General features: G+C 37.9%; 1 protein-coding gene across 1 annotated transcript in view; it reads right to left on the bottom strand.

Moving 5' to 3' along the window:
• The window catches only part of MAN2A1 (mannosidase alpha class 2A member 1), a 206,580-nt gene that overhangs the window by 110,315 nt on the left and 71,814 nt on the right, over positions 1 to 24,451 (bottom strand). Inside the window, exons 5-8 of the mRNA XM_004706587.2 lie at positions 17,259 to 17,386; positions 12,105 to 12,278; positions 8,657 to 8,843; positions 4,490 to 4,667 (exon numbers count right to left, since the gene is read on the bottom strand). Of these exons, the coding sequence (XP_004706644.1) occupies positions 4,490 to 4,667; positions 8,657 to 8,843; positions 12,105 to 12,278; positions 17,259 to 17,386 (667 nt within the window). The remainder of the gene's footprint in view (positions 1 to 4,489; positions 4,668 to 8,656; positions 8,844 to 12,104; positions 12,279 to 17,258; positions 17,387 to 24,451) is intronic.

A 24,451-nucleotide genomic window follows, 5' to 3' on the forward strand; every position in this document is an offset into this window, starting at 1 on the left:
GAGTTGTATGAGCCCCTAATAAAATGATTAAAAAACAACAACAAAAAAAGAACGTGCAAATGTGCTTTACACAATTCATGTATTTATGGATTGTGATAAGAGTTGTATGAGCCCCTAATAAAACGATATATTAAAAATTCACAAACAAGCTGGAAGAAATAGTACTGAACGCAAGAAAAATGAAACAGAAAGAAAATACAAATACATATATAATAAATATAAAGGATAAGAAAAAAAAGGCCATCAACAATATTTTAAAAGCCAGAGAGAAAATTTCTGTCATGGAACAATGAAGAAATATTTTAAGCCTAGAGCAATTTCAGGTTGGGTCAAGAGGGAGGTCCAGCGACCAAGTACCACATTATACCATGGGGATTCAATCCATCATAATCAGGTTTGCAACAATCTCTGTGTGAAGCTGTTTGAGTCCCGTACCTGTGGCCAGACAGGATCTGCCAGAGCTTAATCTGACTAGATACTCTGCAGATGGATTCTGGGTTTCTACTGTCCTCCATAGCCCTCTACTAATTGGGTGTTCAAAAATGTATGCTCTGATACGTTTCGCTTCATTGTATTTGGTTTTGCTAGCATTATCTTTGGATCACAGAGTTTGGTATGCTTCTTTGATACGGATTTAGTTGACGCCTCACTTGACGGTTGCCTCTAAGACACAAGACACTATTCCAATTGATAGCTGGGCACCATCTGCTTTTCTTCACCACATTTTGCAGTAGTACCTTGATCTTTAGCACGTCCACATTCTATACACATACACAAGTATTGTATAATATCTCACTTACATGAAATATCAATAACAGGCAAGAGAAGACCAAAGTTCATTAGTGGTTACCAGAAGTGAAAGGGAGGAAAAAAATGAAGGGGTGGAACGTGGTGGTTGTCATTCATTGTCCAGTGAGGCACGGAGATAAAATAATTTGGACACAGATGGTGGTGAAAATTAACATAATCACTATCACTGAATTATACATAAACAAAATAAAAACATTACACCTGTCAGAATGGATAAAAAGGAAACAACTTCACTAACCAAAAAATTAATAATACAAAGTCTGAGTAAGGTGTGGTAAACTGAGGGACTGGATGAGAATGTAATGCAGCTAAATCCTCTATGCTCATAATTACAGGTCTGGAAAGCCACCTCCAGTTGGGGAAGGTCCTCACCCTATGAGATATAAATAAATCTTAATATACATTCTCATGAGTGAACACAGTCCCTCCAACCCCCAGCCCCCAACCCGCACCCCCAATAAAGGGATTGTCATAAAGGAGCTACCATAAAAGATGTATCATTCTTGAATCTGGCTATTCACTGTGCCTAGAGGTTGTCTGTAGATAAGAACAATCAGATTCTATTGCCTGTCCCACCCCAAAGGGTAGCAAATCCTCCTCTGACGTCTCTTTCTGATTAGGATCATTCTAGGTCTAGACACTGACTCACTTCATTGCCTGTTCATTATGTTAATGCTAATACTCATTCACTATGTTACTTATTCACTATATTACCTGTACGCTTTTGAAAGATTTGTAAGCCCCACGATTATATACAGCTATTGGAAAAAAACATTCTCTCTCTTGGTCCTAACATAGGGACAAGGAGTCTTGGTGCCCTGCTGTCTATCTGTATTCTTTTCCATAATCGCAAAGTCACTCGTAAGAACCCGTTTGACTGTTGGGGGTCGGTACCCCAACAGTAAGGGTGTGGAGCAACCAAAAGTCTTCAGACAATGCAACAACCAGTGTAATCTACTTTGGAATACTGCTTGGCGATACTTATTACAATTGAAGAACACTTACAAACCCTATAATCAAAAAAATCCATCCATTTTATACTAATATAAACTCATGAAAATGTATACTGAAAACATGCTAAAAATGTTCAAAGTAGTTTTAGTTGTAATAGGCAGGATCAACCCAAATATCAATAACATTAGAATAGAAAGCGTGATAATATTTATTAAATGGATGCTATAGATACTCAATAGCATTGAAAATAAATGAACTACAGCAGCAATGTGGATGAATCTTGCAAACATAATCTGGAACCAAAAGCCAGACACAAAAAGGCACTTGCTGAATAACTTTCTTCATAGGATATTAAAAACAGGCAACAGTAATCATGGTGCCCCAAGTAGAAGAGTTACGCTTTGCAGGGGTGCTAAGGGCCAGGAAGACACCTGAGCACACTTCTTCTTGATCTGGGGGGTGATGATACTGACATTCACAATGTGGGGGGGAGGGATTTTAAGCCAAAATTAAATATATTTGTGATTAGTGTACTCTCTTGGGTATGTTACACCTCAATTTAAAATATTTTAAAATTGTTCGGACAAGAATATGCTAAAATATTAAAATCAGGATCTAATTTCTCAAAAACGGGTAGAAGACCCCTCCAATAAATACCAAAGCCATTTCCCCAGGGTTATGGATCGAACTACTGTATTCCTAAAGATATATCAAAGTCCTAATCCCTGTACCTGTAAACAAGATCCTGTTCATTTTTGAAAATACTATCAGTTAGGTTAGCATGAGGTCATCTTGGACCACAGCGTACATCTATCCCTTAGTTATTCTACACCTTTATGACGGGTGTTCTTATAAAAGAGAAAACAGGAGAGAGGTGGGAGGGGAGAGGAGAGGAGAGGAAAAAAAGATATCTTGTATTGCTGTAGTTGTAAATCAAAAAACTCTGATTACCAGAAGCTAGAAGAGAGACTGAGCAGAGATTTTCATCAAACTTTCGGGAAGAACCACCAATGCCAACACGCTGATGTTATACTCCTAGTCTCCAGAACTGTGAATCACTAGATTTCTGGTCTTATCAGCCACCTGTTTTTATGGTATTTTATTAGAGCAGCCTTAAGCATTAATGACATAGTGGGTTATGCACTGGGTTGCTAATAGCCCCAGCCAATCCACAGGAGAAAGGTGAGGCTTTCTGGCCCCACAGAGTTACCGCCTCAGACATTCAGAGGAGCCCTATAGGGCAGGGTGCACTTTGACCTACAGGGTCACTGTGAGTGGGAACCGACTCCAGGCGATGGGTCTGTTTCTTTCTTTCTTTCTTCTTCGTTTAGCCAGTGAAAGGCATTAACGTGTACCCACAAAAACACACAGATGTTTTAATCATCCCCCTATACTTAAGAGTTCATAATGTAGTAGAACTTCAAGTTTCAATATCTTGGGCAAACTTGATACTTTATGTTTATTTATTTATTTGATAAAGTTACTGGTCCATTGACAGCTTTCTGATTTTCTATATTATAATATCACTTTCTTTCTACAGTATGTTCACAGGTCTTCTACTGCTTAACAGGTCAATACAGTGAAACCTGCAAAAGGTGGAACCTATGTAAGGCAGAAATCTGTCAGAGAAAGAAAATTCAGATATTTTCCCCCCATAGAGAGCAAAGTAGTAGAGACCTAGAAACACAGGGAAGGCCCACTGAGTTCCAGCTCTCACAGGTTTCCCCATGAATATGAGGTTGAAAAACATAATGGATAACTACTTTTTTCATACAGGACTTCTAAAGTGCATCAAAAATAAAAATGAAACACAGATCTCCCCTGGTATCCAAAAGCAGTGCATTCTTATGAAGCCCTTTATAAGCTAAAAGGGCATAAAGTGAAGAATCAACTACCACTGATTTATGTAGGCAAAATTCTTCAGCTTTCCTAGAACCCAAAAATAGCCTAGCCAATCATACCAAAAAACACAAACCCTAAAGTAATACTGACAATTAGGGTGCACCGACACATTCCAAAGCTACGGTGGCTTGATGCGGAGTACAGTTTGACAATGCCACTCTCATCATTCAGGACTCGTGCTGCCTCTGTAATACCACATCAAACTGCTTTTATTTGTAAGACTTTGTAGATGGAATAATTTTTCACTACTGAAACAAGTAAGAGTGGCCTGAGTTGATAACTGTGGTGAGTCATGGACATTGCGGGTGGTGGGGGGGCGGGGGGGGATGGGGTTATTTGTGTTATTCTCAACCACAGTCCAATGATGAAATTTTGAAGTCTTCCTCACCTATGAAAAATGCTAGCATCATCCTTGGACACAGGAAAATTGTTTGTAAGATTCATGACAGGTTCATCTACATCTACCAGTCACACTACTAAATCACAAGGATGCAACTGTCTGGGGGAAACAATAAACTTCCAATGCTGGGAGAAATAGAGGCCATCACTAAAAAAGCTGAAATTCATCACTCTGTAGGTGTAGCTTCCATACAACTGAAAAGTGATACGTCGAAACTCCCCCAGGAAGGGTAGGAGAGGGACTCTTGGAAGGACTGTCGGACAACGTAATGTTCTTCTGAATGAACGATCCTGTGACATAACAAGAATGCATTTAGGAAGTAATGGAATACTGGCCAGTGAGATTGAGGAGATTTTGCTAACTTCAGTTAAGGAAGGCTTGCCTTCCAGTACAGTGTCGTCTAAGTACAGGTTTCTGTATTACCTTAACATTAAGCTGAGGCTGAGAATTCATGTAGTCAAAAAGTAGTTGATAATTCTTGAACTGCTGATCCCACTCTGTGCGGTCAGAGTAGCGGAAATCATCTCCCAGTGGGGCCAGGACCACTTTAGTGCGGAAAAGCTTTGACTTCTTTCGGTACTGATCTAGTAGCATGTGAGCCCTACAAAAGAAAAAAGGGAAAATAGGAACACCATTTAGAAAGGGAAACGGGGCACAGCTGATTAGAAAGAAAGTACTGAGGAGTCCAGTTATATTTTTGACTAACATCATTTATAAAGCAGGCATTTCTTTTTTTAATTATACCAATTATCAGCATCTACTTAAAATATTAAATTCCTTTCAAAAGGAATAATTTGCCTTTTAGCATTGTCTGCCAATAAATTCCAATAGATTATTCTTAAAGAAATACGATTACCACTCTCTCTTCCAAATCCCAGCCAGAGTGTGGACCCCAGACGAACCCATGCTTTCATAATTTAACTCAAGAAGACAAAAAAGAATCTCTCTTCTATAATGTGATAGTTAAAGTTTATTGTGCTAACCTGGCCGATGACCACATGTGCGATTAATTGAAAGGCAGAGAGATAAATGGCTCAGCGAGCCCAGCATGTCTGGTCTCTTGCTCTCTGATGGTCGGACCAGCTGCGGCTGCCTTAGCTAGTTCTGTGCCTCAGCTGGCAAGGCTCACATCCTGTGAGACAACTCTGAGAGGAAGCCACATGGACCTACGCTGATGCAGTCCTGGATGCTGGAGCAGCTTTGTGGAGACCCCTGCCAGCGCTGAGATGCTTACAAGCTCACTGATTCGGCGTTCCTCCTGCATTTGGCATCATTGCATGTGTTTTGTGAGATTGAGGAGGGCTTTGTAGATTGGAGTTGGGCATATGGGCTAATGTTGGACTTAAGGGCTTGGACTGGACTGGGTTGGGATACTTAATGTACAATTACCCTTTATATAAAACTCTCATAAAATGAGTGCTTATGAATTTTGTTTCTCTAGTCTACCTAGACTAACACATATATAAAACTTGAATGTTTGTTTTGCCTTAATCGATCAAAAATGACTTAACATTTTATAGAACCATACTTTCTTCCAAAAAAAAAAAGATCTATTTACACAATACCTGCCACCAATAGTCTGAGTTATTTTTGTCACAGCAACCTTCTCAATCCTGATCAGCAGATAATGCTGGGGGGCTGAGTCAGCATCTACTTTGGTTTCTACCTCCCAAGGCTCTAACCCATGATGCAAAAGGCCAGCCAAACACAATGTGCTGATGTGATGGAAGAGCTTTTAGATTTCATATTCCAGTATTTGGAAGAATAACTTTTGGAAAATGCTGAACTGGGGCACTGTTTGAGGAAGTAAGGGAACACAAACAGACTAAAAGGAAGGGCTTTTGAAAAAGAAATGAGTGATAAACGTCAAACGGGCTTTTGACCCAACATTCCAATTTTCGCCTCAAGTATTTCCTAGAAGTAAACTTAAATCTAGGATACAAACACTTCAGAAGGCACTTCAAAAACATCAATGCTAGAAAAAAAGGCATTTTATAGAAATTATGGGAAAACATGTAGCTAGTGTAAGAAGCTTATTGGATCTTTCGAAATTGGTGATGTCTGAAACTCCTCCTTGGCAAATATTAACTTACCAGCAACAACGTAGTATTTGGTAACTAAAATATAGCTACAATGTGCCTACATAACATATGCTGCTTTCTTTTCTGAGATTAGCATTCATTACAGTATTTGATTTTCTTACAGTAAGTAATTTCCTTATACTCCACACTTACTAAAAACAATTCTGAATTCTAACTTACAACAGAAAACATACATATGAAATCAAGCACATCGAAAAACAAAGTAAGCCAAAAGAAACAGGGAAAAAAATATCAAAAATTGAAATCACAGAAGAGGTACACTATGACTGAACCTCCATCTTGAGCACTTAAATGCATCCCATGGTTTGCTACTACATATACATACTATCCTCATCTCTCATGCATGTACACGTAAAGTACAGACAGAGGAACAAACATATGTGGAATATCTTTTATTTACATTTGGCATCTATCTTCTCTTCACTCTGGCTCCTGCCCAGAAAATGCCCACGCTGGGCACAAGCTAACCCTTTGGCATCAGTCGACATCACATTTAAAGATATGGAGCAACAATCTTCTCTTCAGATTTTCTACCAGGTAAGAAATGTCATCTCCATCAGAACCATAGAAATAAAAGTTTTCCTGAACCATCAAATCAAACAAAATTCAACGGGCAAAGTCAACTTAAAATACATGGCTCTAGGCCAAAAAACAGACTTGTTGAGTATTTCTTTGTTGCAAAGCAGAGGAACCTGCTGAACTGGACATATCAGATTATGTCATCTGTATGTGTATCTGATAAGAAAACCTCATTTTCTTTAGTGTTATTTAAAGATGGAAAATGCCGCCAAACTAGAATGCAAGTACTTATGATCTCCAGTCATAAGCAGGTCACTGAAGAAAACAATGGAGGTGATGTCTGGATAAGAATTAACCATGAAAATTAAAATTCAAGACTTTTAGGAAGTTAAAAAAAAAAGTCTGTTACAAAGATTCATGCGTCCTGAAGCGTTCAAGTGCCTGGAAACCATGTTCACAATCACTGGAACTGAATGCAAAGTGCATTCCTGAGGCCCAGTCTTTAAAAAGTCATGAATTATGGCAAAAGGGTTATACCAACCAAATAATGTATCTTAGCATAGTAACCTCTAAAATACACTGGGACTTCCATCTGAGCACTTTAATAAGCCTGAGAATGTTCCCCACCTCTGACTTCCTTAGTAAATGCCTGATTGACAAACAACTGTTTTCCCAGACAGCAAGGAGACCCTTTCTTTACACAATAGCTCACAGAATGTATACTTTTTTTTCTCTTGAGCCTCTAGCTCTTGCGGTAACATCTGGTAAACATTGGACAGCTAACCACATGGTTGGCAATTTAGACCCATCAGCCACTAGGCGGGAGGAAGACATGACTTTCTGCTTCCATAAAGCATCAGTCTCAGAACCCTAAATAAGACGGCTATGAATCAAAATCGAGAGTGGGTTTGGTTTGGCCTAACTAGTAAACCTAGAAAGCAGGCAATCTCAAACGCCTCAAACGTTCTCGCTGCTGTAAGAGTGAAGAAAAAAACACTAGGTTGCTTCCTAACCTTGCACAGAGCTTTTCAAATACACCTTGACGAGAGAAAGGCCCCAGGCATGCAGCAGGCTCCCAAGCTGAAATGCTCTGGTGACTAGGACAGTGACAGGCTCACTGGAGAAGGTCCTCGAAGTCCACAGACTCCCTCAAGGCAAAGTGGCCCCTCACACACATTGTTTTTCTTTTCAATTTTTCAATACGTAGATTTGATAGTGTTACGAGCTTACTGTACTTAAAAGGCTTTATTAATTTAATAGCAGAATTGAGTGCTTCGATAGTACAATACAATGTTTTATTTTAAGTCATTGTACACTACTAATTTTTAAGTGAAGAAATTAAACTTTAAAAGCATGAAAATTACAAGCTCTAGGTAACATGGTTTAATGAGATGCTTCCATAATTAGCACAATTTTCTTTAAAAAAAGTTTCATTCCTTCCATTTTTATTTAAATTTCCTTAAATATCAAAAAAATCAGAAAGATGCAAAAAACGTGTATTCATCAGAGCTGGGCAGCATTCACTATTATTGAAAGTGTTATTAAGGGAATAGATAATTACACTCTTTATGTGTTCCATTTCAATAAATGTATTTTTGCAGTTGAGTTGCTTTTCTTACCAATTTGTATAATAGGGACCAGAAGTTTTATTATCAACAAAAGTATATGAAGTCAATCAAACGCAGCAGAAAGCTTTTATAGTGAGGGTAAAGGAGATGGTAATAACAGTGTATTATAGGTTATCCATTGTGTATTGATATACTATTGCTCACTCTGCATTACATTATAACACATAAGAGGTAGAGTCAAGGCGCTGGTATTTTAGAGTTGCTTTAGATATGGTTTGAATGAAAATCTTGAACAAGTATAACGGCAATTCCTGCAGCCCCTTTACTGAACCCTTCAGCAACCAATGTTCAGCCTCTCCCTTAATTCAAGATGCTGTCTTAGGAAATGCACATTTTCATACCTGCTTTGGACATTTCCAAGATAGATTGTTTCTGGGGGGATTCCCCAGGGACAACCAACTCTGCCTCCAGGAAGCCGTTTAAAGTCAAACTGGCAGCATATTTTAGGATCAGGTCCACAAGTGTGAGGGATGTCATAGCTGTAGAAGGGCATCATGTGGCAAAAAATATCTGTGACAGATCCCATATCTGAAATAAAGAGTCAGCAGACAAACGTGTATATTTAAAATGTGGTTTCCCAAAAATTGTTCAGAGCTCAGAGCTTTCTACTTGTACAATGCAAGCTACAGGCTGAATCAACAGCCTCAGGACTTAAGCACTCAGCCACTAACCTAAAGGTTGAAGGTGTGAACAGGCCTAGTCAATCCATATGCAAGAGACTTGGTGACCTGCTTTTGTAAAGATTACAGCCTAAAACTCCAACAGGACTGCTCTGCTCTGTAAGTTCACCCAGAGTCATTATTGACTGGAGCATACCTAACAACATCCACCAGTAGCATTTAACGGCCACTACAATCTGTGTTGGTGGAGGGGGTTAAATACTGGTCCATTAACTTCCAAAATCAGCAGGTAAACCCTAATCTAATGCAAAGGGAAAAGATGAGGCTGCCTGCTTCTTTAAAGAAACCCTAGCAAGCAGAGTGGGTTACCTGTTGGGCAGCAAATCCCCAAGTCAGCAGTTCAAATCCACCACCCTCTTCAGGAGAAAGATAAGGCTTTCTGCTCCAGTGAAGAGTTAGTCTCAGAAACACCCTGTCCTATAGAATCACCATGAGTCAGAATTGACTCAATGGCAGTGAGTTTGATTTGAGTTTGGCTCCTTTAAAGCTTTACAATCTCAGACACCCTAAAGAAGCAGTTCTTTTCTGGCCCATAGAGTGGCTATAAATCTGAAATGACTCTATAGCAGTGGGTCTTGGAAGCTGCCCTGAGGTATCTACACATCTCAGTCTCTAGCTGGTATCTAAACACAGCACAGACATGAGCCATCATTCGATGACCTAGATGGATACAAACAGAACAGAAGCAAAAGTTAAAAAATGGTTCGATCCAAAACCATGGTCACATCTAGGTCCTGTAAATCTGTTTCCTCTCAGGTAGCAGGTCACACTGAGCAAACAGCAAAGACCAAATGAGAAGAAAGGAGTGGTGTGGGCAAGAACAATTGGGCTTATTAAAACACTTAAGATGATCCTACTACCTTCTTGCAATAAGGAGATGCAACACAAGAGAGTTAACGAAGCCTCTCCCGGAGTTCTCCAATAAGGAGTCAATGGGGCTTTTTACCAAGAAAAGAGGACAGCAAAAGCAAAGGAAGGAAGATGGAAATATGGAAAACAATAGCTGAATCTTGATGCAGAATGTTTTTCATTAAAACCTAGATGGCAGCATGTGTTGACATCACTGCCCTGGAGGTCAGAAGCTAACCACCAAGTGAACTGGCAAACTAACAAGTGATTAACAATGGTTATCTTGTGAGTAGGATCTTAGACTTAAGTAATCCCTCCACCCACCTCCTTTGCTTTATATATGAGTTTTCATTTTTCAGCAATGAGTACACATTGCTCATATAATAAAGACAAAGGGAAAAAATGCAATCTTTACATAAGAAAAATGCAAACTTTATATAAGAACTGCTTAAGACACACAAGGAAGCCCAACTTAATCCTACATTTTTTATAGCAACGTTCCCATCAGATAAATTAGAACATATTCTCATTTTCTCTTATACTCGTTAGTAGATATAACAACCAATTATTTTCTACACTGCAAAACTATTATGGGCTATATATTTCTGTAGCCGTCAGTTGTTTCACCCACTGAGTCACATTCACACTGTGACACCATGAATACTCGTCACTAATGCTTGCAGATTTAGAGATTGTCACAAGTCCCAAAGCTAAAACAACTTCCTCCTCCTTTCTCCAGTCCAGAGATATACTCAATGCTCTACTACTTTTATTTAGAAACTCATTTATACATTTCATTTTATTTGCAGCACTTGTGTGACTTTTCTCAAATTATACTACAATGTCCTTATAGACAAGGGTGCTTTCTATTATTTCTTCCCAGCAGAGCACTCAAGTGCATAAGGGGGGCTCAATAATTTCTTATACACGAATTGATATTTACAGGTAATTTGAATGTAGGCATTGGTTGAAAGGGACTTCTTCAAATTTACCATCTTTTTTCTTTTAAAAAAATAACATGCTTCTCCAACAAAGATGCAACCACCACACAGGTTTTAGTTTCTCCTACAGGTTTTCTGAACAAAAAATGATGTTGCTAATCCAGTTCCTTATTGGAAAAATTTTTTTAACTACACAGCAGCACATATAAGAAAGTTACTGTGCAGAAGAATTACAAATGACTTCTATGAACACTTAAGGGGCTTCAGATAGCAGCGGAAAGAGCCAGTACGATGTGCAGCAGTTTTTCCAAAGTGTAGCCCCGGATCCCCTATTTAGATGGAATCTTACTGAGAACTCTGAGGGCAGCAATGCCATTCTTCAGGTGCCTGGACTGTGGAATTACAAAGACTGGGTTCAAATCACTGCTAAGTAAACTGTGCTGCTTTTGGCAAATAGCTTCACTTACCTACATCTCTCTTTATTTTCATAAAGGGATGACCATGAAAATTAAGACATAGAACACAATGCATGCCCGACAAAAAGGATTTAGTAAATAAAATAATAGTGTTCTCAAATACAGGGAGTTAAGAAAGGCAAAGTTTAATCTTCTCTATCTACCCATGGAAGTGCTGCAGGGGCATATACTTAGGCCAAATACAGGCTTAGGTGTCTAAAGAAGACAGTGAATAAGCAAGCAATACAGGTAACTTGAGGGCTCTCTAGAAGAACATAATTAAGGTTTTCAAAAGCAATTCTAACAAGATACAGAGAAGAGACAGAAGGAAGAAATGCTGACAGAATATGAAGCAATGAGTAATAAGTCATGTTCAACTAACTGCATTTTCAATTTTACGGTAAAACATATGCTTTATAAACAGAAGCAAACAAAAGCATTAGATATGCTTTATTATCCCATACTTCCTTTAGATATGAAAAAAAAACTGGAACGTTCTATAGATAAATGTGATCACTGGGTGTATCTGGTGGAACAATGGTTAAGCATTCATTCTACTACTGACTAAAAGGTGGGTGGTTCAAACCCATGCAGTGGCTCCACAGGGGAAAGACCTGCAGATCTGATCTGCTTCTATGAAAATTACAGGCTAGAAAACATAAGGGGCAATTCTACTTTGCCACATGGGGCTGCTATGAGTCAAATTGACTCAGTCACACCTAACAACAACATATTTATGCAACTGGGTTTTCAAGACTAATACTCTGAATAAAATCCATAATGTCACGAGTTCATAAGCCCTGAGAAACATCATGTCAAATGATATAGACAATTTTAAAGTCAACTTAATCAAACCCTACATACCCCAATTCTGTCTCCAAAAAAACTCTAGGGTCTTATGCAATGAAAAATGTTTTTTAATGGAATAATGAATTCTCTGGATAAGCATGTGAGAAAATCCAGCACGTTTTAGAAGATAAGCCATTGTCGGTGAATGTCCAAAAGGGTCAATAGCCCAACCAGATCCAGGTTTCACTCCTGTTGGTAAAGAAAATAAGCGTTAATTTTTAAATTGGCAAATTAAATAAAAAGAGGTCACGACACATCAAAGGTGGTATGCTTTAGGTTATAAGACAAAGCCTTATCCTTTATCAAGTACTTCCAGCCGCCGTCAAGCCTATTCCAACTCATGGCAAGCCCATGCACAAAAGAACTAAACACTGCCTGGCCCTGTGCCAGCATCACAACAGCTCTTACATTTGAGCTTTGTAAGAACTTTCCTTTTTTTTTTTCTTTCTGCCCCTCTATTTTACCAAGCATGATGCCTTTTTTCAGGGACTAATCCAAAAAACATGAGATGAATCTTAGCAACCTCACTTCTAAGAAGGATTCCGCCGGTACTTCCTCTGAGACAGCTTTGCTTATTCTTTTACAGTCTGTGGTAATTTCAATAGTTTTTGCCAGCACTGTGGTTCAAATGCACCAGCTTCACTGACTAATTTCCATATGCACATGAGGTTATAGGAAATATCATGGGCTACAGTCAAGTGCATCTCAGTTCTCAAAGTGACATCTTTTCTCTGTAACACTTTAAAGAGGTTCTTGGTGCAGGCTTGTTCATTGATTTCTTTGCTGCTTCTATGGGCATTGATTGTGGGTACAACTTCAAGCTTTTCTCTGCTTATCATGATGTTGTCTATTGGTCCAGTAGTAAGGATATTTTATTTCTTTACACTGAGTTGTGTGTTAGTCCGGGTGACTAGAGAAACAAATCCAGAGACACTCACATGTATATAAGAAAGAGCTTTATATCCAAGAGCAATTGAATATTGAGAAAACACAGCTTGGTCCAGATCAAGTCTGTAAGTCCGATATTAGCCCACATGTCTGATACCAATCTATAAATTCCTCTTCACACTCATGAAACACATGCAATGCAGGAACGCTGCATGCAGGAAGATCACAGCCAGTGAGTGGAAGGTCTTGTGGACTTTCCAGTGGCTATGTAAGCATCTCAGTGCTGGCAGGGGACTCCATGTGGCTCCTCCAGCTTAGGGCACTAGTGTAACTCCATGTGTCTTGTCAGGTGCAATGTCTCCAAGGGAGTGAGCTTGTGTCCCACCTCCAGCGAGCTATTTTTCTCCCCAGGTTCTCCAAATTAGGTCAAGCTGCAACCTGATTGACGAGCTAAACTCTACCCCTTCACTCTTGCCTCAAATTGACAACAGATTATGTAACTACCACAAGTTGTAATCTATACTCAAAGCTACAATCCTTGATCTATATCAGTAAGTGTATCAAATTCTCTCTGCTTTCAGCAAACTTTAGTTACCTGCATATCATAAGCTATTAATGAGCCTTCCTCTTCTTCTTCATAGAGTTGAGCTTCTCAGATCATTTGCCCAGCATGCAAATGGTATAAGCATAGTGAAAGGATAAAAACTTGATGCACACCTTCAAAGAAGGTTGGGTTTTAATGTAGATTTTTAAATAAATATGTTAATAAAAATGAGACTATATTAATAATTTTAGAAAATGTTAACATTATCAAAAAATTGCCTCTAAAAGGCCATGTAGACAATGTTAGCAATAAATTCTTTCAAATGTTGAGTTGTCGTAAAATACAAAAGAATAAAATGCTACCCAATTGGTTTTCTTTAAGTATAATAAACCAGTAAAAGATCATATAAGCATAGCATATTAGAGTTGCTGAAAATTTGGGAGCCTGCTGGTAACAGGACTTCTAAACGGCAAATATGTCTGGAAGGCTGTGTCCTAGGCCAATTTTGCTGGCTATAAACGGGCTCTACGGAACCAGAAGGAGCACATGGCTCTTCTTAAAATTGAAGGTATTTACACCTGAGATGAAACGGAATTTTATTTAGGCAAGAGAAGTGCTTCTGTGTACAAATCAGCTCGTGCTCATGGAAATTGGCATGGTTCGGGCCAAATTCCAGAGCAAGCTGCCTGCTAAGGCTACTGGACATAGAATCCATGTGATGCTGTACCCCTCAAGGATTTAAACTTAAAATAAATAAAATTGTGCATTTATTAAAAAAAACAACCCAAAACCATAGCATGCTAAAAAGTAAACTAATCATACTTATGAAAATAAGACATAAAAATCATAAGCAAAATGACCAGCCAGACTGAATTCAATAAAAATGAAACAAAGAGATTTAATCTAAGAACTCAATGACTTTTTAATTGAGTTAATTATTGTCACATCTATAGAACTAATAAGAAAACCACATAATGTAATAGATGTCTAAAACAACAGTAATATTCAACATCTAAAGATAATTGAAAAAGACTAAGAAGAAAACACATTTTCTGTACATTATAAACAATATCCACCTTAATAGATTATATAATACTTATTATGGAGGAGCCCTATTGGTTAAAAGCTGGGACTGCTAGCTACAGAGTCAGAGGTTCAAACTCACCAAATGGCTCCATGGGAGAAAGATGAAGCTGTCAGTTCCCTTCAAGATTTATAGTCTTAAAAACCCTGTGGAGGGTAGCTACGAGTCAGAATCAACTCAATGACAGTGAGCTGTTTGTTTTTATGGAACAGCTAAAAAGTTCCATGGAAGTTCGGCACAAGAAAGTCCACTATAACCTTTATGATATGCTACTGCTATAGTTTATGAACAATACAGGAACATATGGTGTATATACCATACAAAAAATTAACTCAAAGCAGACCATAGGGCTAAATATCTGAGCTGAAACTATAAAATGTGTAGGGAAAAAAAAGTTCATTTTCATGGTTCTATGATAGACAATGATTCCTTGGCAATAACATAAAAAGGAGGAGAAACCAAACAAAATATAGATAAATTGAACATCAAACAAATTTTTTTCATGCATAAAAGGATACCAACAAAAGGGAGACACCTCAGAATGGGAGAAAATATTTGCAAATGATGGCAAAGGACTTCTTTGAAAAATGTATAAAGAATGTGTATGTATCAACAATAGAAAGGAAAATGAATTAAAATGTGGGCAAAAGAGTCAAAGAAACATTTCTTCATAGTTTTACAAATGCTCTAATTAGCACATGGAAATGCTCACCAACATTAGTCTTAAAAACATGTCAAAATCACAAGTGTTTTGAAACAATGTGGAGCAGGGAAATAGAGATACCAGGGCGCCTTAGGTTAGCAACTAGAAAAGGAATTTTCCTCCGCGCACGCACGCGCACGCGTGTGTTCATATGTGATGATTTAGGGAGCTGAGTTTATAATAATTTATAAATCATCAAGGGTTCACGAGGGAGAGAGGAAGGAAGGGGAAAAAATGAGGAGCTGATACCAAGGACTCAAGCAGTAAGAAAATGTTTTAAAAATGATGCTAGCAACAAATGCACAGATGTGCTTGACACAGTGGATGTATGTATGGATTGCCATAAGAGTTGTACGAGCCCCCAATAAAATGAATTAAAATAAATAAATTTTTTAAAAATTGTAAGACTTCTTTATATTATTACAACTTTTACATTGGAAATTATTTCTAAATGAGAAAAATATAATGAGGGTGTGGGAATTGCAAAAATATATAATATTTAGAAATACCGTCAATAAAAAATATGTACACTTACTATGAAGAAACTCCAAAATTATACTGAGATATATATTTATTAGTTACCTGCTTTGCAGAATGCAAATATTCAACATTACAAAAATTTCAATGAGGTCCAATTTTTTTATTATATAGCTAAATTGGACATCTGTTCTTTCCAGCTCAGACTTGATTCCTGTTAAGTCTATTAAAAGAACCCTTTCTTCCCCATGAAGAATCCATTCACACAGTTCAGGTGAGGTTTACCTGGTCCTCCTTAATCCCTTCTTCCCCATAACCACTTCCCCCAAAATGACCAGGACCCTGATATTTCAGCTCTCATAACTCTGGGCACATAATTGGCTCAAAGATAAGCACTTAAGTTAGGCCAATCAGATATTGGGGAAAATTCCTCCTCCTAGTTGCTATGTAAGGAGTCCAGATGGTATAGCAGATTACACATTGGGCTTCGAATTACAAGGTTAGTAGTTTGTAACCACCAGCTGCTCTCAGGTGAAAGATGGGGCATTCCTTGGAAACCCATAAGGGCAGTTCTACTCTACCCTATAAGGTTGTTATGAGTCGGAATCAACTAGATAGCAGAAAGTTTGGTTGTTTGAACTTGTTAAACTGGGAAAATGAGAGTACCCAGCTCCCTTAAAAAAAACAAAAAAACTCCAACTGCCATTGAGTCAATTCCGACTCATAATAACCCTACAGAACAAAGTAAAAGTGCCACTGTGGGTTTCCAAGATTCCGACTCATAATAACCCTACAGAACAAAGTAAAAGTGCCACTGTGGGTTTCCAAGTACTGCAAATCTTTACAGGAATAGAAAGTCTCCTCTCTCTCCTACAGTGCGGCTAGTGATTTCAAACTGCTTATGTTGTGGTTTCAGTTCAACACTTAACTATTATGCCACCAAGGTTCCTGCCCAGTCTCCAGCTTATTCATCTCCTTCACTTGCTAGTAACTGCTTACTTTTTCCTCCTTTCAGTTTTGTTGAGTTGTTTGTACATATACTGTGTTGGATTCTGTTTTCCTTAAGCTAGTAAATTAGCTTTTTGCCTTTTATTATTAAGAGTTCTAGCTCTTAATTAAGATCGCACTGGGAAATATTTAAAACTTAAAAAATTATCCTGTATGATTGAACTATTGAATTGTAATATATTTTACATATATGCCAATAAAAGTTTCATTTTTAAAATTACCTTAAATTATAAAGTGACAGATGAATCAAGGTAGGTGGCCCTAAAAGTAATCAAAGCTTATCTATACAACTTAATTTATACATTACAGAAAAATTATACATTAATGAATGATAAATCATTCAGCAATGAGGGTTAGATTATAAATATGCTTTTGCAAAAATAAAACAGAATCTTAGCTAACATTCCCAAATGAACTGTCCGGGGTAGCCCAAACAAAGGAGAAAGAAGATATCAAGAGACATACCTAGGTTTTTTTCCAGCCACTGATGTCCTTCAATTAGTTGGTCAATTATGGCAAAATAGTGAGAACCAGCTTCATCAGACATGACCCAGCCACCTGTCACGATTTCAAACTGACCGTTTTCCAGTAAACTAGTGAGAAACAGTTAAGAGTTTATATTAACAAATATATTTTTCAAATTCAGAAAAAAACTGCAAATAGCATAAATATTTAGGAACACAGCCTTCAAATATCACCACTGTATGTACCAGTTGTTTTAAACACACACATTCAATTTCAAATCAGCAAGTGAATTTCAACATCAGGCCTCCCCCTAACAAAGCACCCTCAGTTCCGGTGACTTCTAAGGTGACCCCAGGCCCTTCCTCTTCACCGAAGAATCATCTCCCACAGCCTCCGAGGTTTTGAATGTGGGGAGCAATACCTGATTTACGTCTGCCGCTTCCGGAACCTACTTGCATGCTTTACCCTGAGTATATTCCTGACATGTGTTTACTTGAAGGCTGGCATTTTAAGCATGGTGTTTGTTTCAATACACCTACATTGAAAAATCGATAGTTACTTTAGTCCTTGTGACACTGATAAGTTAATTATGCTGACAAACTACCAAAAATAAATAATAATAATAATAATAAAGGTAACGCTGGCAAATGTCACAAGCCTCCGGGAGTAGAGACTACATTAGAAAGCACTTTGCTCCGCTTGGGTCAGATTGTGGGCTATATAGTTTAGTTCTCATTATTCTGTGAAAAAGCCTCAAGCACTATCGTTATCTATCCATCAGGTACTCTCCTGCCATAATTTCGTGAAAGGTTACTAGATCTAGCTCTAGTAAAATTGAGCTGTTCCAAGAACATACTTTTCCCTATGAAGGAAAATAAAAAAACAAAACACTCAATAATTTTAGAGTGCCTAAGAAAATATGCAGTCAAGAATTTAAGCAAATTTCAAAAGTGCCAGAGAATTGTTCAGTTTCCAACAAGAAGGTATGAACAATAGTGCAAATTTTCAGAAAGAAAAGAACCTGTTTTAATGAGGATATACATCACTGATGCCTACAGCTAATAGCTAAGTACCAAGCCAAATTTAGCTGAAGCAGACCAGAGGCACAAAGGAAAGATAAATACTGTCCTACAAAGCATAACATTGAAACCATAGTAATAACAACATCTAATTTATTCAAACATATGCATGACCATATATAACCAGTAACCAAGCTGATAATGGACACAATTTATAAACAAAGGACAAAAACAAAAGCAAAATCTGTATTTAAAATAAAAATGAAATTAGTTAAATGTGTTTTTATGAGGATTACAATTAATATAATTTCATATGGCGTATATGAGCACTATTTACAGTGGCTAAAGAAACCGTAAGTGCAATGGAACCTCAGATTCTCACAAGCCCAAATCAAGAACTTAGCAAATAAGATGAAGATCTTTAAAATGATGAACTTAATGCAAATAATCCTGAGTGGTTTAGAGACAGAATCCGTGCTTCCGTGGGCTCGATTCCCAGCTGAAGCACTGCATACACAAATCACCACCATTTGTCCGTGGGAACTTGCCCGATAGTAAAATGCTCAACAGGTTTCAGCAGAGCTTCCAAGCTAAGACAGACTTGGAAGAAAGGCATGGCAGGTTGTTCTAAAAATCAGACACGGAAAACCCTATGGAATCCTAGCATAATTTTAGCCACTTGGAGATGGATTAACTCCGTGCACCATTTCATTCTGCTGTCCAAGGTGCCATGACAGGCTGGGTGGACACCAGGCCAACTCACAGCAGCAATGATGTGAGCTATGCCAGTAAGTCCTTGCTTCTTTTTCTTCTCTTTCCGGCACTTTCCTGGTTTAGAGCTCCCCAGAGCCCATACAGGAGCCCTGGTGTGTAAGCACTGGGCTGGTAACAAAGTTGCCAGATCAAGCCCAACGGCTGCTGGGGGGAAAAGATGAAGCTGTCTGTACCCATGAGGATTTCCGATCTTGGAAGCCCTAAGCAGCAGTCCTACTCTGTCCTGTAGAAACTCTTTTGAGTCAGAAGAGACTCTGTGGCAGTGCGTTTGAAGCCTATGGACCAGACCTGCCTCTTATGCTAAGAGCAGTCCATAGCACTTGAGAAGTCAGGTTAGGGGCTGTTACTTAACCTCTGGCCATCAAACAAAAAGCAGGCAAATGTGTAGAGATGAGGCTTATTAATGGCTAAGAAAGACAAAATAGTGAGTGAAAGGGGCACTGATTTTGTATTAACAGTGGCAGAATCATTTGGAATAGTGGTAATGGTTGCACAGCATGATGAACACAGTCATCTTAGTGAATTATATGTTAAAATTATTAAACTTGCCAATGCATTGCTATATAATTTTATAATTAAAAGAATATACACATGAGTGGTACCAATATGCATTAGCGTGGCAGGCCAAATACTTGATGGAAAAAAATAGATCACATAAAACAACCATCAGTGACAATGATTACTGCTAATGACCTAACAGAATAATCACATGAATGTTATGTGTTCTTGAGTCAGTTCTAACTCATAGCAACCCTGTGCAAAACCAGAATGAAACCCTATAGAAACACCATCCTCACAACTGTTCCTATGCTTGAGCCCATTGGTGCAGCCCATGTCAATTCATCTCCTTGAGGGTCTTTTTCTTTTTCCCTGCCGCCCCCCAACCCCCGCCCTTTACCAAGTATGACAGTCTTCTCTATGCATTAGTACACCTCTAAATCAGGTAAATAAGTACCTCTATTTCATTGGAACCACTGCCTTTGCCTAGTCCATAACTCACTGAACCCCAGACAAAAGAATGGTGAACACTAGAAGACTGGTCTGGTCTGATGTCACTCTGTTAGAAAAGTTGTCACATGACCTCTTTAGCCCAAAAAAAGGGGGGGGGGGCAAAATACCCTAAAGTTGCAGAAGTATACAAGTTTACATTTTTATCTCTGTATTTAAAAATGTCTAATAGGTGAGCTATATTTTTTAAAAACCACCATGCTTCAAACAGTATTGTAAATTCTAAGACAAAAATAAAACAAACAAATTATAACTTATAACCGTGTAAGTGTGCATCCGGGACTTTTAAAAAATGCTCAAGCAAATTCAGAAATACCTAAATCCGAAGGAAAACAATCTGAATTTAGGTATTTCCTATTTCTAATTATTTAGTGTTCACCCATCATCTGGGCATGAGAACACAAAATACAAAAATATGTGACCATTACTTAATTTCTTCTAAAAGAAACGGTAGGTTCTGGCCAATTTTTCACATGTATGCATTAAGATTTTTCTAATAAACATAACATCTAGAGAGAAAAAAGTTTATCAAGGCATTTAAGCCACGCACTGATAAAGTGAAAAGACAAAGAGGAAATGAGGGCATTAAAAGAATATTGCTTTTCCAGAAATTCGAAAACCAGGAACTAACTTTCAAAATTACCAAAGCTGTTTCATTTTTTAAAATTGTGCAATGATTTTTAACCACTGCTAAAAGGCATTATTAGTTTACCCCCATATTTCTACAATTTTAACATTTTGGAGAACTGGGAATAAACAGCTTAAGAAAATAACTAATCCAAATGAAACTGAATTTACCGTAAAGCACAAATAGCTGCAGATCACTTTTTCTCTGAGTGCCACTGTTTCCCCCACGTACAACGACCACACATTTGGAATTTGGTCACACACAAAAGGACACACTCAAAGAGCTTTTTTCCCTAATGGGGAAATTGTTACAGACAACTTAGTAGCAAACAATGCATCATTTAGTGAGCTTCAAAGAATCACAAATTAATTTCACAGGAGAAAACTAGTTGAATTTGTAATCACACATCTGGGGAAATATGAAATAATACAAGATGATGTATGGGGATTCATTCTTAAATTAAAAAAAATAGGTAAATGGAAAATTCAAAAAGATGGGAGGTTCACAATGAATCAATTTATAGCCTAAAGACATTCGTCTATCAGATTATTAGATTCATATTCTTTTTATGAAGACTATTAAAAGTAAAAATGAAATTTGTTTAAAATTCTTCGACATAATAGATGAAATTCATTATATACTTTTTAGTCCTATTAAGTTTTGTCCTAAAAGATGGAGTGTATGTGGGATAGATGACAAATTAGTCCTTTCCACTTTAGGCTCACTTCATCCCAGCCAGGCCTGGCTTCTTTCAGTTCTCCCAGTGAGAGCTCAGCTCTCACTTCCTGCAACCTTTTCTTTCTCAATATTGTCTCTGTTCATATCCCACCCAAATCCTGTTAAGTTAGGGTCTCGTTCATAAAATAAAATGCTTCTCTTCCATACCATTTATCACAATTTGCTATATATTCGTATGTTTACTGTCTTTCTTTTTTCTAGAGACTATTAGGTCCTTAAGGGCAGGAATCAGGAATGTTTCACTCTCAATTCAGCAAAATTTAAGGTACTAATAACCCATAAGAAAGCTGGACAAACGATAAAAGCAGATATTTCACAAAGAATTGGCTCCTAAAAGTATCAAAAGAAATGTAACTTCATCCATAAGGAAATGCAAATTAAAACTTAAATGTCACTTTTCACCTATCGGATTAAAAAATATCAAAAAGTTGGATAACATACTGTGATGTCAAGAATGTGTGGAAATATTCTCACATATTGCTGGCAGTAACTATCAAACTTCAAAATACATACATCCATAATCATTCAAAATAAGTCAAAAAATACATGAAAGTATTGTGGAAAATGAAATGTGTATATATGAAAGACATACTTTAGTCATTAACATATGGCCTGAACAAAACTTAAAATTGGAATCAGTAAAATAATTTAAAGCCCTTCTATTAAATGCTTTCATGTAGCCTTTAAAAAAAGGTCCTTCTTTTCTGAAAGGTAAGAAGCATGGTATAGCACATGTAGCACACATTGTTTAAGGTAAATTACCACTTGTATAACTTCTCTATGCACATGCAATAGAGGGCATCAAGGCTGCTAGGAATCAGAACAAACAATACCAAGAGGTCTGTTGTGCCCCTCTATCTACAGAACAGCTCTGATGAAACAAACGAGAGCCACTGGGATTGCCTGTGTGAAGAACCAGAAGACAAGGAGACAGAGTTCATAGGCAATCTCTCTACTTTCATGATGCAACCTCTACATACTTGGGTTTATAACAAAAAGCAAATTAAATTTTACATTTTTTCCCCTAAACTTAAAATGTTATACCCAGATTTCTCCTAAACACTGAAGATTAACAAAATCTTTCCTTAGGACAGTCACACACACACACACACACACACACACACACACACACCGCCTTTTTTTAAATGTGTCATTTGAGTTAAATTTACATAGCGTATTATTTTCCAATCAACAATCTATACACACGTTTGCTTCCTGACAATGGTCACAACCCGTTAAAAAGTAACAGCACTCTCCCCCTTGCTCCTTTGTTTCCTGGTTACATTCATCCTTCTAGCCTGCTGTTCCTGCCTCCTAAGTTTTGTTTGGAGCCACTTTGGTCTCCTATGATTGATTGTGCTAAGGAGAGCATTCACTTCATAGGCCTACTCTCTGGCTCAAAGTTGATCCTTCCAGGTAGTGCTGATCCTTCCAAGCATGCCTCAAGAAGTCTTGGTGGTATCCTGGTTAAGCATCGGGCTGCTAAACTAAGGTCAACAGTTGGAAGAGAAAGAGGTGAGGCTTTCTACTCCTGTGAAGAGTTAGTCTTGGAAACCCACAGGGGCAGTTCTGCCCTGCCCCATAGGGTCACCATGAGGCAGAAGTGACTCAATGGCAGTGAGTTAGGGGCCACAGAAGAAGCCTTAGTTGTGTAGTAGGTTCCGCATTAGGTTCCTCACCCAAGTCTGCAGTACAAAATAACCAACTGCTCTCTAGTAAAAAAATGAGACTTTCTGCTCCCATGATGGTCACTGTGCATCAGGACTGACAAACGGCAGTTGAGTTACAGGACCACAGTTCAAGAGGTTCCACTAATCCCTATCGGACCAGTATGGTCTTTCACATTTTAAAAATTTTATTGTACATTTACCCCCTCCCTCTCTATCCAGTACTTTCGATTGTAATCTTGATCAGTGTGATTGGTGGTGACTGGCCCAATCTTACTCTCCTGGTCTCTGGGTAATCGGGGCTGTTATTATAAGCTAGCCATAGCATTTTAACAATAGTCTTCATATTACATGGCTTAATCAATTTTTGTTAGATGCAATAAGTCTGCTCCAATTCATGGCAACCTTACATATAACAAAGAACTGCCCTGTCCGGCACTGTCCTAACAATTACTTTGAGCCCACTGTTTCAGCCACTGTGTCAATCCATTTCACTGACCGTTGAGCCTATATTTCATTAAACAAGATGTCCTCTTCCAGGGATCTGTGTCTCCTGATAATCCACACACAGAGATTATCGTGCTTGTCTAACCACCCTCGCTTCTAAGGGGCATTCTGGCTGTACTTCTCCCAAGACAAATTTATTAGTTCTTTAGGCAGCCCATGATACTCTTAATATTCTTTGTCAGCACCATAATTTGAATGTATCAATTACCTGTTTGGCTTATTCAATGTTCAATCAATAATTCAGTCAATAGTGTCTACAAAATTTTAGTAAGCTAAGAATATAATTCACATATTTCACTACATAGTAAGTTATATTTCATTTCCTCAATTATTTTTCCAAGTCAGAAATGCTCAATTAAAATGAATTCGAAAATACTTATAACAAATAAAAGAACTTAGGGTTAATAACATCTAGTGACGCACAAGGGGTTATATTAGAAATGTTTAACCAACTTAGTTTACTTAATGTTAAAAGTACTACCTTGCTTCCATGTCAATAAGTAGAAATACATCATCATGTATATGGCTGTATTCTATTTACTTTTCAGAACTTTAAAAAATTAATATAAAGATAATATAGACACTCGGTGTTTAGTTTGATGGTTTTAACATTTTGTTCTTGTTCCTGTTGTGAGGTTTCAGAGAATTGATTGCTACTCATAATGACCCTTTTTATAACAAGACCCTGCCAACTCCTGGGCCATCAATCCAATCATTGCCATGTCCATAATTGCAGCCCCTGTGCCAAACTATCCTTTGAAGGGTCTTCCTATGTTTTCCCCTGACTCTCTGCTTGACAAAGCATGATATCCCACTCCAGGGACTGGACCCTACTGACAGCATATCCAAGCA

The sequence above is a fragment of the Echinops telfairi genome, unplaced genomic scaffold, assembly GCF_000313985.2.
Source record: "Echinops telfairi isolate 266 unplaced genomic scaffold, ASM31398v2 ScPeMD7_7469;HRSCAF=8507_1, whole genome shotgun sequence".
NCBI lineage: Eukaryota > Metazoa > Chordata > Mammalia > Afrosoricida > Tenrecidae > Echinops > Echinops telfairi.